The 16,468-nt window shown below is 42.7% G+C and overlaps 1 protein-coding gene across 2 annotated transcripts in view; it reads left to right on the forward strand.

The window, feature by feature from the left end:
* Window positions 1–16,468, forward strand: part of LOXHD1 (lipoxygenase homology PLAT domains 1) — a 208,644-nt gene that overhangs the window by 33,954 nt on the left and 158,222 nt on the right. For both annotated transcript variants that reach the window (XM_060170427.1, XM_060170428.1), the window contains exons 5-6: window positions 3,874–3,972; window positions 10,152–10,300. In XM_060170427.1, the coding sequence (XP_060026410.1) occupies window positions 3,874–3,972; window positions 10,152–10,300 (248 nt within the window). The remainder of the gene's footprint in view (window positions 1–3,873; window positions 3,973–10,151; window positions 10,301–16,468) is intronic.

Raw genomic sequence — 16,468 nt, forward strand, 5'->3', positions numbered from 1 at the left:
GCTGACCTCTGGCCAAGAGCATAAGAGCCCATGAGGTATTCTGGAAACAGCCCTGGATTTGGAGACAAGAGACATGGCTTTGAGCCCTGCTGGCAACATTTAGCAGCTGTGTGTCCTCAGCTAAGCCACCTTGCTCTCTGAGCCCCGGTACCTCGTCTGTCAGTAAGAATGTTCACAGTACCTGCCCTCCTCACGTGGCCCTTGCATGGATCAAGGACGTGCAAGTGCCTTGTGAACTGCAGTCCCTGTGTGAAGGTTTAGTATTATTTGCCAGGGAAGGTGAGTCATTCCTGGCCTCTTCTTTCCACCTTTCTTCTCATCATCTTTCTCCAGACTGCCTTGCTCCCTTGGCCTCTGGGGCAGGGATTTTCCCTGGCCCTCCCCCTTTCCCCCTGGCCAAACCACCCACTGTGCCAGAAAGGCAAGTTTGCGTTTGTTGAAACTCTGATCACGGGAAATTGGGGGGCTCTCATGTGAACACTTAAGAGGAAGCCTTGCTGTACTGTGCTGGCCGTTTGCCAATGGTGAGGGAACGGAGCCCTGCTTTTATTCTTTCATCAATATATGCACTTCATCACAACTTCGAATGGGCTCTGGGCCCTAGTGCTTGCTTGGAAAATGGCAAATCAGATATTATGGGGTTCTGCCTGAAGAGGAAATATGGGAAAAGGGAGAGAGAACAGTAATAAAAGAAGCTTCTTTGTCTGTCTATGAGGCCTTTTTTTTTTTTAATTTATTTATTTATTTTTGGCTGTGTTGGGTCTTCGTTTCTGTGCGAGGGCTTTCTCTAGTTGCGGCGAGCAGGTGCCACTCTTCATCGCGGTGCGCGGGCCTCTCACTGTCGCGGCCTCTCTTGTTGCGGAGCACAAGCTCCAGACGCGCAGGCTCAGTAGTTGTGGCTCACGGGCCTAGTTGCTCCGGGGCATGTGAGATCTTCCTGGACCAGGGCTCGAACCCGTGTCCCCTGCCTTGGCAGGCAGACTCTCAACCACTGCACCACCAGGGAAGCCCTATGGGGCCTTTTAAAGAGCAGATTTAAAAGGCAGTTCTTGGCCACTCCTCAGTGTGATCAAGGGTCATCTTCTATCCATCCAGCCAGCTACATGGGGACCCAGCACCTCATCTTGCTGTAGAAAGTTCCACAGAGTTTAGAAGACAGTCTAGCCTTGTTCCAGAATCGACTTCCTCCTGCATTCTGTTCATCTGGCTTCCTGATCCCTGGGCACGGGCCCCTGATAGCCTCGCCTGGCAAGGCCTAGAAGCTTTCTCTGGCCTGTTGGCCCCTGACCATTGGCTTATCATCCTGCTGCCTCACTTAGGCCCTGATACTCTGCTTCTCTGGTCTTTCCCAGGATGAGGATGTTTGTTCCCAAAGCCCTTCATGGACTCCTGCTTTCCGGGCCTCATCTGCATGAGACTTGGGTACCTCTCCCATCCTCTGAGATGCTTCCTTGTTCTCCTGGCTTCCCTCCATAGTCTGCAAGGCTGCCTTTCCTGGTCAAATGTTGTGGAATTGCAGATTGAAGAGGACCCTTAGTGTTCTCACATCCCTCACCTCTGCCATTTTCTCCACAGCATCCCTGACAGGTGGCTCCCCACCAATGTGCTTGGCATAGAGTGACTGCTTAGGTGTCTCCGGGATTGGGAAACTCACTTCCCCCGAGGGCATCCCAGTCCTTTGTTGGATAGCCCTACATATTAGAAAATGTTTCTTTTGGTGAGCTAAAATATTCCTCTTCGTAATTCAACCCACTAATTCAAATTCCGCCTTCTGGAATGATTCAGAGTGTCTGCTACTCCTTCCACAAATATTCCCTAGCCCCCTCATCCTTTCTCCTGCTTCACTGTGCCCAGTTCCCTTTGGGGTCCTGTTGCCCCTCTGACTGATGTTCAGCAGTGGCCTTCAGAGCCTCTCCCAGTCCCCACGCCACCCTGGCACCACCGGCCCTGCAGAGGGGTTTTGCCTCTGTGTGAAGTGAGCCCTGGACTGCACCTGAGAAAGGACTTGAACCAAAGTGAGTGGCTCTCAGAGGCCCTGCCAGCCAGAGGAGGAAAGAACTCCTGCAGGAGGCCTGTGCACCTTGGAGGATGATCAAGAACAGGATTCGCTGGATGAACCCCCTGATGAAGGGTCCCTGGAAGGCAACCTGGAAATCTGCCTTGTTAACAAGCTCCCCTGGGAGCCTGAATGTGGCCCAAGTTTCAAGTCACTGAGCTGGGGTTTGCCTGTCTGGACTCTTCTGAAGGCCCTGGCTCCGTGTCCCGTCTCAGAAGAGTCTTAGTGGTGAAGCAAAAGGGGTGGGAATCTGAGAACAACTGTCCTACTGAAGCCTTCATTTGGGGACAAAGATTGGAGGGTCTTCCCTCTCCCTGGATGGGTTTCACCAAGTAAAGATTGAGGAGAGAAAGAGAAGACTTTGCTCCTTCTTGGCTCAATGTCCTCAGCAGGTCAAAGGCCAGCCGTCAGGGCTGTGTGGGTGGAGTGTCCTCCGTGGGTCCCCTGCAGGATTCTGCACTGTGTCATCTCTAGAGGGCAGCCCTGTACTGCTGGACAGGATTCGAGATGGGAAGGGATGAAATTAGATTTCTTTTCACCTCCCCACCTCAGTCCTTTGCCCTGAGCAACTTCATGAGACTTTGAGATTTAGGAAATTCAATTCAATTAGCTTTTCAACATACTCAGTGAGACTCTAATATGTGCCCAGCACTGTGCTAGGGGCTATGAGAGAAGCCATATGAGAGAAGGAAGTCCTGCTCCCAGACCTCTTTTAACTTCTTGAGGAACATAGAATTCTCACCTGCAGGAAACAGCAAATAGCACAAGGAGGAGATGGTGAAACTTGGAAATCATTGACACAGAGAACATGGCAGAGCCAAGCAACACAGAGGAGCAAGACACGTGGGGGCTGGGACATGAAGGAAGGCTCTAGGGAGGAGGTGGGCAGAGGGGCTCTGATTTGCGCCTCAATTAAAACAGCTCTAATTTTTATCAGTTTCATATATTAGGCATAAGACATCTAAAAAAAAAGATTCTGGTACATGAAAAATAGAAAGCTATTGTAGGAAGGGGAAAGGGAAGGGAAAGTCGCCTCAGCCCTTAGAATTGTTGGCGCCCAAAGAAAATCTAGAGGAATCTCCATTTCACACCACATAGCAATCCTTGGCTTTTGCTACCCCACCCTAAGGCAGGCTCCGGTTGGGGAGACCCGGGCAGGGCTCAACATGTTGTCAAGTTTACCTTGAGCCCCACCACCCCCTGACTTGAGGCCATGGCCAAGGCTTAAGCATTTTGGGGTTACAGAGAATGGATTTCTGTTCAATAAATGGAGCAAAGGTACAGGAAGCTGATACAGGTCTTTAAATGAGGTAATGCCTGAACATGCATTTGCTAGCTATTATTGGTTCCTCTGGTCTTTGCACTGGTTATGGCCTTGAAAACTTACATATAAATTCGATTTTTATTTGTATAATCAATTTTCCCCCATGGATTTTTATACTGTGATGCAGCATAGAGAACAGATTGGAGAAGACAGAGTAGAGGCTGGGGACCCAGTGGGAGTCATTTCAGTATCCAGAGGAGAAACGCTGGTGGTGGGTTGGTTGTATTTGGGTTGATTCATGCATCCCAAGGCAACAAGTTAGTAGATAAAAACAGAAGTCCCCTCTACCTCTGATTTCTGCTCTGCACGCAGTTCAGCTATGACCATTTAGAACCAACGTCAGGCGACTTGTGTCTTGCTTGGTTATTGAAAGTAATGGTGACAATTCATGCATTGCTGGAGGGAAGGGTGGATGGTTGGTAGCTACTTTGGCCTCTGTTCTTCTCTACTCAGGACCTGAATGAGCTGAGACTTTCTCTGTCTTCATCTCCAGGTAACAAGTATGAACTCAAGGTGTACACTGGTGATGTCATTGGTGCAGGGACTGATGCTGACATCTTCATCAATATCTTTGGAGAGTATGGAGACACAGGTAATGGGTTTGAAATCCTTTCTTCAAAAGCCATGCCCAGAACTACTTCTTAAGTGGGCTGTTTTCCACCCTCCTGGAAGAGGAAGGCAACTCCAGTCTCCTCTAGGCTCTCCTGTTGAGCCTCTCTTCTTCTTGTGACGTGGTTTGTCATGGCCTTCCTTGGGCAGCACGGTGTCCATCTTGTCAAGTTTGTGTGTGTGGTGTGTTTTCAGAGTAAGTTGTGCTTGGATTTTTGGTTGATTTAAAATCATCCTGCATCCTAGAACAGACCCAGGCTCCACATCTCCAGGGGACTCATCCTCACTTACTCTCTATCTATCTCCCTAGGCTCCATGCCCATCTTGAATTATATTTTGGGATGTGACTGGGCATGGCCTGATTCATTGCATGATTTGGGGCAGACAAGAATGGGGCCAGGGGATAGACTTACACTTGGCCTCATAGGTGGAGCAGGAACTGAGGGCACAGACACAGCTGCCGGTGTTGGAAGGAAGTTCAGGCCAGCAGAACTGAGACAGGTGGTGTTGTCCTGCTTCTGCCAATTTAAGGGAATACTACAGGAGTCAGAAAGCTACAAAGACATGAATTTTGGACACAGTATATTAAATAATAAAAATGCATTGCTGGGATTTTAAGAAAAAAGAGAAATCTCCAGGTGTCAGAAATGAAGAGAGAACTTAAACTAAAGTATCAGCTATGAATTGATGCTGTGGATCTTGGAATCAGGGAGACTTTATGTTCAACAATCTACAGGATGGATTTCCATACACATTTGGGGTCAGAAAATGATATTTTGGCTCTGTATGAGGCAAAATATGCAAAAAATTAGAACCACACATAAAGCCAGGATCCCTGAAGTTCACAGGAACATCTTCAGTGAAAAAATAGACTAGGAAAAAAATTGCTCATCAGTATAGTAAACTTATCTCTGTAAGAACTCTAGATTAAAAAGACAGTTGATGGGAAATTGATATCTTAGGCTTACATACATGTGGGCTTGAGGTCTGATTTTATACTACAAGTGTGATTTGGGAACCCTCCCCCTCAGGTACAGAAAATTCGTTCCATGCCAGTAATACACTTCGGTGCTTGGCAGAAGCACTTGCAAGACTTCATGAGATTCCCACAGATAAAGTACTGGAGATGAGTTCACGTTCCAAAACTACAAAACACTCAAGGACACAATCCACCATGACTAACCATCAATAGACACAACAGACAGACAATAAGATTAAATTCTCCAGAATTTCAGGTAATAGAGTAATCTGAGAAAGCCTATAACTTAAGTATGTTTAAACTGTCTATAGACATGAAACAAACAGTTAAGGAAAACAACAAGGCACTATGAAAAATATAGCAAACAGAAATATAGTAAATGAAAATATAGTTACTAAATATAAACACTTAATGGATGGGTTAAACAACACAATTAGAAACTGTTGAATAGAGAATTATTGAACTGTAAGAGAAATATAAACAAAACATGCAGATGTGGCCGAGACATAAAGGGTTGGAAAATATCAGTGAGAGGTCATGAGATGTGGAGGAGAGAATAAGTTCTGACATGTTGAACAGGAGTTTCAGAAACAGAATATATAGAATAGGTGAGAGGAAATATTTGAATAGATAATGGCTGATCACGTTTTTTCAGAATTAAGCAAAGATATGACTCTTCAGATTAAAGTAACAAAAGACACTGAACATGATAAATAAAAACAGATCCACATTTAGATTCATTGTAGTGAAGCCAAAGGCCAAGAGAAAGATCTTAAAAGTAACCAGATTTGGTGGATTATTTTCTATAAACGCAATTAGATTGATAGCAAATTCCTATCAGCAAGCTATAGAGGATATAAGTTTATGGAATAATATCTTCAATCTTCTGGGAATTCCCTGGTGGTCCAGTGGTCGTGGAACTAAGATCCCATAAGCTGTGTGGCATGGCCAAAATAAAAAAGCAAAAACAAAACAAAAAACAAACCAAAAAAACCCAAACTTCAATCTTCTGAGCAAGGACATATATCAACCTAGAATTCTGTACTCAACTAGGTTATCATTCCAGAGTGAAGGCAAAATTAATGGATTTCCAAGCAAACAAAGAGAAATAGGACTGACCACTCACTCATAGACCCACGCTTAAATAACCACTGAAGGATATACTTTAAGAAAAAGAAAATTGTACCCAGAAGAAAAGTGTAAGATGCAAGAAACAAAGGTGAACCCCCAAAATGATAATTATATAACAAATTTAAGCAAGCACTGACTATAAAAAATGATACTAATAATAACTATTATCAAGACATGAGAAAATGTGGACCCTAAACACTAAAAGATAGCGATCTTTGAGAAAGAAAGGAGATAATGAGAGTTAAAACATAACTTGGTTGTAGCCCATTCCCCTACCCTAGGAGAGCAGAGAAGTTGATTAACTTTAGACTTTAATACGTCAAGTATGCATATTAAAATTGTAAAAGTAACCACCCCCAAATAGAAATGTATAATTTCTAAACCAATGGAGGGAATAAAAGGGAATAAAGACTCAATCAACCAAATAAAAGTCAGGAAATGAAGAAAAAAAAAGCATGGCTACTAGCAAAAAGTAAGATAAGTGTGTAAATAATACAATAAATAGAAATAAACTAAACTCATCAATTAAAGAATAGATATTCTCATATTAAATTAAAAGAAATAAAATCCAGCTTAAATATATGATACATAAATGTCTGAGAATATATACAATGGAATAAAGTATACCAGGAACATATCAACTACAAGAAAGAAGTTGGTGCTGCTATATTAATATCCATCAAATTAAACTTTCAGACAAAACACTTCATTAGAAATAAGTATATTATACAATGACAAAAAGAGCAATTAACCTGGAAGATATGATAATTCTGAACTTGTACAGTTTTAACAACATATTTTCAAAATATGTGAAGCAAAAAATAATAAAATCCTTGGAGAAACTTGACAAGTACATAATCATAGTGGAAGATTTTAATACAACACTCTCAGTAACTGATAAGTCAAATGGATAAAAATTTAGTATGGGTGCAGATTTTAACAACACAGTTAATAGCCTTGATCTAATGGAAGTATGTAGATTCCTAAATCCAAATGGTAGAGACTACATTCTTTCAAGTGCTTAATGACAAATGCAAGTGAATCAATAACATAGAGACAACATTCTTTGATCACAAGTCAATAAAATTAGAAGAAACTTCAACCTCTGGCCCCATTTAGAAATAAAACTTAATTTTCATAAAAACTAATGATCATCTATAAAATCATTAGAACTTAAAAATCATTAGAACCAATGAGAAAGTTTAATAAAGTTGTTGGATACAAGATTAATACACAAATATTAACATAAACAACAAGCAAATATTTAATTTAAAAAACTATGATTTACAATAGCAATTATATGTCTAAGAAAAACTAGCAAAAGCACATTCTGGAAAAAAATAAAGATTTCTACTTAAGGATACACAAGAATAACTAAATATATGGAAAAATATATTATGTTCATGGATGAGAAAAGCCTTAAGTTCAGTAAGATATCCAAATTTCTCAGATTATTCTATAAATGCAATGCAATTTCAGTCAAATTCCCAAAAGGCAATATCCCACAGCTTAAGCTGCTATTAAAATTCATGTCCACAAAGGGCTAAGTATTGCCAAAATAACTTTGAATAATGAAAATAATATTTACAGTATTAATAATATGAGGATATTTACCCTGCCAAATATTAAAACATTCAAATCTCTAAAAACTAAAACAGTAACATATGGTTAGAAGGATAAACAAATAAACGAATAGAATAAAGAGTCTAGAAATACACAGAAAATGGTATAAATCAGAGGGAAGAGGATGAAATATTCAACTACTGATGTTTAAACAATTGTCTAACCATATGAGAAAAGATAAAAGTAGATCTTTTTACCTTTCATCATACACAAAAATAGGTTCCAAATGGGCTAGAGACTTAAATGTGAAAAAGCAAACTATGAAATTTTTAGAGGAAACTTTGAGTGTCTTTTTAAAAATCTCAATTTAGGATGGAGTTTCTTGAACAATTCACTAAAAGCACAAACAACAAAGGGAAATATTGATAAAGTCCATTAAAACAAGAAAAATGTCTATATGCTAAAAGCCATAGACAAAGGAAAGACAATAGAAAAATATGATAAAGTACATGAACAGGAAAATTATGGAAGAGCAAGGTCTAAATGGCCAATATATATATGAACCAATCTCTCAAATGTATGTATTGAATATATATATGAATGTCTTTCCAAATAATCTTTTAACCTTTTCAAATAATCAAGGGAATGCAAATTAAAACCATAATTAGACGCCATTGTACACACACTGAAACAAAATTTTAAATATATGTGTTAATAATGATTATGGGGAATGGGAACCCTCATGCACTGCTGGTGGTAATTGATGTAGTACAACCATTTTGGAAGGTAATTTTGCAATACCTAATACATTGAAGATGAATATACCTCAGGACCCAGCAACTCTATAGGTGTCTACTCAGATCAGTTCTTACAAATGGGCAGCAGAAGGTAAGTACAAGAGAGTCCAATTCAGTGCTATTTACAATAGCAATCAACTAGAAACAATCAAATGTACATCGGTGAAAGAATGAACACATAATAGTGTTTTCTTCATTCAATGACTATTATACAGAAGTTGGACGAATTCTGTTACTAGCATCAACAGAATAATCTCAAAAGCATGACATTAACTTAAAAAAAAGTAAGTTGCACAAGGGTGTGTGATGATAGGACGATGGTAACAGGAGCAATAGCAACGGTCCTGTCCCTTATACAGCACCTACCATCTCCAGGCGCTGCTCTAAGGGCTTTGCACACATCCATTCAGTTAATTCTCACAGCAGCCCCAATGAGGTGGAGCCCTTATCATCCCTATTGTACAGACAAGGAACTTATCTTAAGACAGAGCAACGTGCACTATGATCTTATTTCTGTAAAATTCTAAAACATTCAAAAATAATATATTTTCTTTATGGATACATACATGTGCAAGCAAAAATTCACGGGAACAATGGATACCAGTTGACTATAGTGTTTGTTTGTGGGAGGGTGTGGCGGGGGAAGGGATGGACCATGAGACTTTAGACTTACCCGTCATGTTTAATTTCCTTTAAAAAAGAGAAAGGCCTAAGTTAATTACACAAAATGTTAATATCTGTTATACCTCTTACATCTGGGTGGTGGGTACATGGATGACTATTATTATTATCTATATGTTTGAGGTGTGGCAATTTAAAATTTAGAAAAATTTAAAGAATCAAATTTTGGAAAAGAAAGAAAACAGAATAACATAAGCAAAAGGCTGGTGCTTAGGTGGGGTTGTAAGGGTTAATGTGACTGGTAGGTCTCGGAGGGTAATAATGGAAAACTGAAAAGTAGAAGGAACAGGTTAGATCGGGTCCTAACTGTGTGCTCAATACCTGTGCGCCTTTTGGCCAGTTGTTTAGCTTCTCCAAGTCTCAGTTTCTTCATCTGCAAAACAGAGTTGATAATACTTCCCTCCTAGATTGTGCCGTGGAATAAGTGAGGGAAGAAACTGTGTTAAACACCCAGCAGTGTCTGATGCTACTTATCATCACTGTTTTCCAGAGGAGTCAGGCCTAAGGAAGCCTGCTGGCTGATGTCAGGGTCCCAGCCACAGCCCCTAGACCAACGACCATGGTTGTGTTCCTAGTTCAGGGCCAGCAGCCAGTAAACAAGGCAGGGCCTCAGGTCCAGGGATGGGGGTGCAAATCAGTTTACTAGGGTGGGGACTCTGGGCTAAGGCAGAAATCAGAAGCCCAGTTGTGGGTCCTGGGCACAAGCCACACACAAGGCAAGCCTTGGCCTTGACTGGTGGCTGGAGGGATTTAAGGAGCCTGTAGATCTTGGGGTGAAGCTGCCCTTTTTTTTTAAATTAATAAACTTTATTTTTTAGAGCAGTTTTAGGTTCACAGCAAAATCGAGTGGAAGTACAGAGAGTGTCCACATACCTCCTGTCACAACCCACCACCTCGCACCATGGTGACTTTTGAAACCATCCTTCAGTGGGCAGCCCATTAAAGTCTGGAGCTGTTTCTTTTTCGTCCTCTGGTCTCCTTTGTAACTTTCTCATGTGTCTGTGCATACAGGTGAGCGTAGGCTGGAGAATGGAAAGGACAACTTTGAAAAGGGAGCGGAAGACAAGTTCACAGTGGATGCCCCGGATCTGGGGCAGCTCATGAAGATCAATGTTGGCCACAATAACAAGGGGCCGTCTGCAGGCTGGCTCCTGTCAAAGGTGGGTTCAGCTGACTGTCTGTGGTCCCTTGGCCTGAGAGGCAGGAATTCTGGCTCTTCAGAAGTTATATTTTAGCCCTAACTTCCCTCTTTAGATCTGTCTCCACTCTTCTGCCTAAGTCCACTGGCCAACCATGCTGCCCTCCCAGTAGCCTCCAAGGCTTTGCCTGTGTTATCACCTTCCTAGAAGGACCACTTCTGTCATCTGAACCCAGCCAGGGTCTGATCATCCTTCAGGGCTCTACCATGAAGTGTTTCCCCTCTGGCCACCAGAACCTCTCCCTCCCATGAATGTCTATAACCCCGCCGGGCTTGTAGCGGTTCATTTCACCTTAATCATAAGCTACATTGTGACTTATCTTGGCCTGTTGCTTTGTACCTCAAACTTCTGGATCTCAGGTCCTCATGATTAAACCTACCCAGGACAAAGTGAAGAATCAAGAAGAAAGCGAAAAGGCTTCTGAGAAGCTAAGACATATCTGGCTCAAAGTTCATGAGGAGAGCTCATGTCCCTGGCATTACCTTGCCCTGCCCTGATTCTGAAGGCAAGACACCTCAAATTCTCACTCAGTGCTTGCTTATAATCCCTTCTAGCAAACTTGCTACCTGTAATTTTAAACCTACAGCAGAAAATTAGAAGGAAAAAAACACACTGTAATTGGTAGGGTTATTGAGAACTGTAATGGGGAGTCAGAGAAGATATAAAAAGCCAAAAGAATATTGAAAAATTATGGAAGTCTGAGGTCATTTAGAAAATGGACTATGTATTTTCCTTAGTCACGAGCTCTCCATCTATTTCAGCTCATCACAGAATGATAGGAAAAGATTGATGGGTAACATATTTTGGAAAATATTTTGAAAAGGTCTTATGGCCTAAAAACAGAAAACCCTCGGATTATAATAATTTGACTATTTAGAATGAAGCTGTCTGATAGTTGAGGTTTTGTTATTCCTTAATCTATCATCTTGTGTCAGTTAGGAACATATCTGGCTGCAAGTATCAGAAAATTGAAGTGCAATGTTAACCAATCAGGGGCTTATTTTTCTCATCTCACATGAGATACAGGTATGGTCAGCTCAGGGCTGGTGCAGCCACTTTCTGAGACACCTGGTCTCTCGCTGTGTCACCATCCTCAGCACTGCGGCTTTCATCCTCCAGCTTGTTGTCTCATGATCACGTGGTGGCTGCTGAACCTCTCTGCATCTTATCTGTGTTCTAGGCAGGAAGAAAAGAGAAGACCAAAGGCGAAAGACATTTTTCTGGCAAGTCTTGCTTTATTTTGAGAGAAACAAAGCTCTCCTTGGAACTTTTGCCTGTGTCACGTGGCCACCCTAGCTACGCTGGAAACTGGGACTTCAAGTAGGCTTTCCAGCCCTCATAGTAGAAGTAGGCTAAGAAGCTGATTGGAAAGGGTGTTGAGTAAGCATCCTTGAGTGTCTGCCACACGTCTCTCCATAACTAGCCTCAAAGTTCCTTGAGGGCACCTCCCAGCTCTTGGCATGGGACAAGGTGCTGAATCAGTGAAGCAAGGAATGGCCAAGTGTCCTTTGGAAAGAGGGGGCTGGCCTGGCCCTAAGGGCAGCCAGCCTAATTCTGAACAGGGTTCCAGGAGGCTAAGTGGAACTGCTGCTTGGATTGGAGAAGAAATGGGGCAGGAGTCCAGGTCCCAAAGAGCCAATGTGCGGGCAGAGGTGTGTCTTCAGGGCAGACAAGGGAGAGGAGGCAGGTGTGTTCTAGGACCTCAGCCAGGATGGGGCACAGAGCAGGTACCTTGCAGCCCAGTTCCTTCATCCTGGGAGGGAAGACTGAATGAAAACACAGGTGTAGTGGAAGGAGCCGCAAAGTACACCCGAGGGCCTGAGGGAGGCCTTGACATAGTCGTTGCAGCTGTACTTCTTGAAGGCAGCTTCCTTCTTGATCACCTGGGCCCTCACCCCCTATGCTCTCGGGAGCTATGTGAAGGAGGCAGGTTTGCACACCAAAACAGGTCCTTTTGTCATCTTCATGCTCAAAGGATAGGGCAGCTTGGCGAGATGTGAAATATATGGGTGAGAACACTTTTTTCCTTTAAAACATTATAAATCTTGTTCTGTTACCTTCTGAAATTTGACATCGAAGCCAAGCAGACATTTATTTCTTTCTGGACAAACTGTTTTGTGGTTTTTTGTTTTTCATCCAGGATGCTTATGGGATTTTTTTCTTTTTATTTATAATTTAAGTCTTGCCAGATAATGTCTAGGAGTAGGTTCTTTGTTAATTCATTCATCTTCCCTCCTCTCCCCTCCTCTCCCTTCTCCTTTACTCCCCTCCTCTCCCATTTCCACCCTTCCTCCCTTCTTCCATCCCTCCCTCCCTCCCTCCTTCCTTCCTTCCTTCCTTCCTTCCTTCCTTCCTTCCTTCCTTCCTTCCTTCCTTCCTTCCTTCCTTCCTTCCTTCCTTCCCTTGTTTTTAACTTCTCTGGAACAAGTTGAATCTTTTCCATGATGCCTAGGATTATTTGTTTGTTTATAGCTCGGAAAAAAGATTTCCTATTATATACTAGATTCTTGCTTGAATGGCTTTTTTCGGGTCTCTTCTTCAGGAGCACCAGTTATCCATTTATTGGATCTCCACTCTCTGTCTTCCAAAGATCTCAGCTTCCCTTTTATTCCTTTCATCTCTATTTTCTTTGCATTCCATAAGAACTTGTCAAATTCTCCCCCACCTCATTATTGATTTGATTTTTCACACTACCAGTTGCATTTCTTTCTACTATTAATATGCATTTTAATTCTGAATGTTTCTTCTAACTATCTTTTTCTTCTTACGAAAGTAATATATATTTATTGTAAAAAGTTTAGGAAATACAAGTAAGCAAAAATAAGATAATCTGAACCACCATAATTTCACCACCCAGAAATTACATATCCTCCAGACATTTTTCTGTGAATGAATACACATATGTCATTTTTAATAATGGGTTCATAATAAGCACAATGTTTTACAAACTGCTTTGTTTTTACTTTCAAGTGTAACATGCCTGTTTCCCCATGCTATTGAAATAGAATAACATTGATATTTTACAATGTAATTTTTAATGCCTATAATATTTCATTGCCCAGATATACCATGAATTATTAAACCAATTCCCCTTTGTTGAACATTTCAATTTTTTTCTCAAAATTATTGATACTATAAATTGTGCTGCAACAAACATTCTTGTAGCTTATCTTTATACACATCTATGATTATTTCCTACAATTAATTCCTAGGAGATGGTTAAAGGGCATGCAGAATTGTAAGAACTTTGATGTATTTGCTGCTGTATAGTATTGCTTTCCTGGATACCTTTCCCATGTAATCTAGCTCTCCTTTCATATCATTTTATTGCCTTTTCACTGCAGCCCTTTCTATTTAAAGATGTTTACTCCTGTTCATAAAGACCATATCTTCTTATATTCTATTAAGCATACCCGTTTCTTGAATTCTTTTTCTGTATCCTTTATCCAGTCCTTTCCAGAGTTCTGCTCTTCTTCTGATTCTTCAGAATGATGTTTCCTTCCTCCCTCCCTCCTTCCTACTCTTCCGCCTTCCTTTTCTTCTTTTCCTCTTCTTACTGGTTGCTAGTCAGACACTATTTTAAACCAGAAGCCCAAGCAGGCTACTTTCAGTGTGAGATTGGTTATTCTCTTTGGAGCCAGTGTTATGTGTAAGGGCAAGTTCAGGGCCTGGTTGTCAGGTCCCCACCTGTCCCCCGAGTGCCAAGGTGGGTGTCCCTCCTGGGTGTCCCAGGAGTTCTTCCAAAGGTTCACTGGCTTCTGAAGAACTCCTAACAGTCTGTTCCTTTAATGTAAGCCAAACCAAAATGCTCCTTGGGGATAAGACATAAAAATAATTCAGGAATTTTGCAGGTCAGAACACCTGGATTTACTAGATATTTTCCTGAAGGAAGAATTACGATGAGAGAGGAGGAAGGAGGGTTTTAGGTCCCAGGTAGGGTGGGCTCAAGCTGAAAACCAGAGGCTAGAGGAAACCCTGGGCCACCTCTCATCGCTTTGTGACTACACAATGCATAGCCAGCCCTGACCTCCTGCCTTCCCTCTTGACTGGGTCTCCACGCTGCCCCCTCCTCACCTAACCTCTACAGAGACACCAATTAAAATGCTGTTAAATTGTCTGCGTTTCCAAATTTGACACTTGCACAGTAAGTGCTCCCATTCTCGAAGTTGCCCGGTTGGTTGCCTTGGACATCACATGACAACTGCTCCTTTGGTATTTATGTGTGAGGGCTTGGTGGGATAAATCTGAAAGCCAATATTATTAACCCCTTCATAAGTCATCTCCCTCCTCTTCTTCCTTAGTCAATTGCCCATGTGTGTTCCTCAGCCCCCTGTTCTTTATCCCCTCTCCGGGGCTGGCATCCTCCCTCCCCCAGGCTTTGCACATGGCTTGGGTCCCCGTGTCTGCTTAGTCCAACAATTGTGACTGACTCAACTGATCAGTTCAACTCAATGATCACCACAAAAGAGCAAGAGTCACGGGATGGAACATTACGCTGCCAGTGGGCCTTGCCCTTGGCCCATCTGCTTCAGTAGAGGACTTGCTTGAGGCCCCACAGCTCTTCAGTGATAGTACTGGGACCTGCCCCAGGTCCTCTGGACTCTGAGTCTGGACTCTCTCCACTGTGTCATGCATTAGAAAATCCAGAATTGGATGGATCGCCTGCCGCATGCCTTAGGGAGCGTAAGTTCAACCAGTACCACTGGCTCTAACAGGAAGAGGAGACAGAGGCTAATGAACAGATTTCAGGGACCTCAGGAAGCCCAACATGGCCTCATGTCACCAATTTATACTCAACATTCAACAAACATTTACTGATTGATTATTATATCCTAGGCCCTGAGCTACCAACTGCAGCTGTTGCAGTGAACATGGTTCTGCTTCTAAAAGAGACAAGGCGAGTTCCTGAATACTTCCTTACTATAAGGCAGGTTACTTACTTTAACCTTATATTCCAAAACTTCAGGAAAAGTCCAGCTTTCAGTGAACAAACATTCTGTCCTAAGTGTCCCACATGTGTTGATCAAACCAAATTTCCCAGTTTGAAAATCAGAAAACAGAATCACCCCAACTTTAATACGAAGCAGGATGAGATGAGTCTTACGTGAGGTACAAAAAAAATGTTGGGTGAGTTGTGCCTGATTGAGCAACAGAGAAGGCTTCAGGGAGGGTCCGTTGGAGCTGGGCCATGAAGATGGGCAGGGCTTTGCCAGGAGGAGCAGGGAGGAGGACTCCTTTGGGCAGGGGGGATGACAGATGAGGGGCAGCTGGAAGGTGGCACAGGGATACTAGATAACTGGACCAGGGCACAGGGCTCAGAGAACTGAGAAATAATGTCAGGGAGAAGGTGAGGGCAGGACCACCTCAGGCGCTGATCAGAAAAAGCCATCAAAGGTCTTTATCGAATGAGGCAGCCGAGGCAGTAATGAAGGAGTGGGTGTGTGGGTGGGCTCAGAGGGGAGGGATGAAGTGTGGAGGAAAGGGCGAGAGCATTGCGGGTGTCACCATTCAAATGCTGTCATTTACCATGACTCATATTTGTGGTATGTTACACAGTAATTGACACAGTATTGCAGTGTGATGAGCGAGGTGCAAAGCGTGTGGGGAAGGAGGAGGACACCGACCCCCCTTCCTTCGCTGAGCTTTGTTCCCCCCATAGAACATTCCCTTGTTCTTCCATGACACCAGGTCTCCCCTGCTAAGCCCTGGATGCCAAGATTTTTTTCCAAGTAGGTTTGTAAACTCCAAAGTCTTCCTCTTTTATCTTCTCCTGTGTCAAAACCTACCTGCCCCTTGCCCTATGATCTAAGAACTCCAAATGTAAACCACAGTTCAATAGTGGTTCCTGGAATGTGGCGATGACTGCTTATGAGTCAAGCAAGGGCCACCTTTACTGGATAACAGATATGCATTTTCAAAGGGATGATTGGAAACAGGGATAGGTCTTGCATTCATTTCCTGCCCCGTGGCTGATACAGAGAGGGAACACTGTGGATCACCCAGACTGTCTGCATCTCAGGCACCTCGGCACGTGGGCGGGAAGGAGGAGACCCTTCAGCTTCTCCAGATTGCCCTATGTGTGTGGGGTTTATTTCTTCTGCCCAGAATGGGTCTCCGCTCCAATCAGGT

This window comes from Lagenorhynchus albirostris, chromosome 14 (genome assembly GCF_949774975.1).
Source record: "Lagenorhynchus albirostris chromosome 14, mLagAlb1.1, whole genome shotgun sequence".
Lineage (NCBI taxonomy): Eukaryota > Metazoa > Chordata > Mammalia > Artiodactyla > Delphinidae > Lagenorhynchus > Lagenorhynchus albirostris.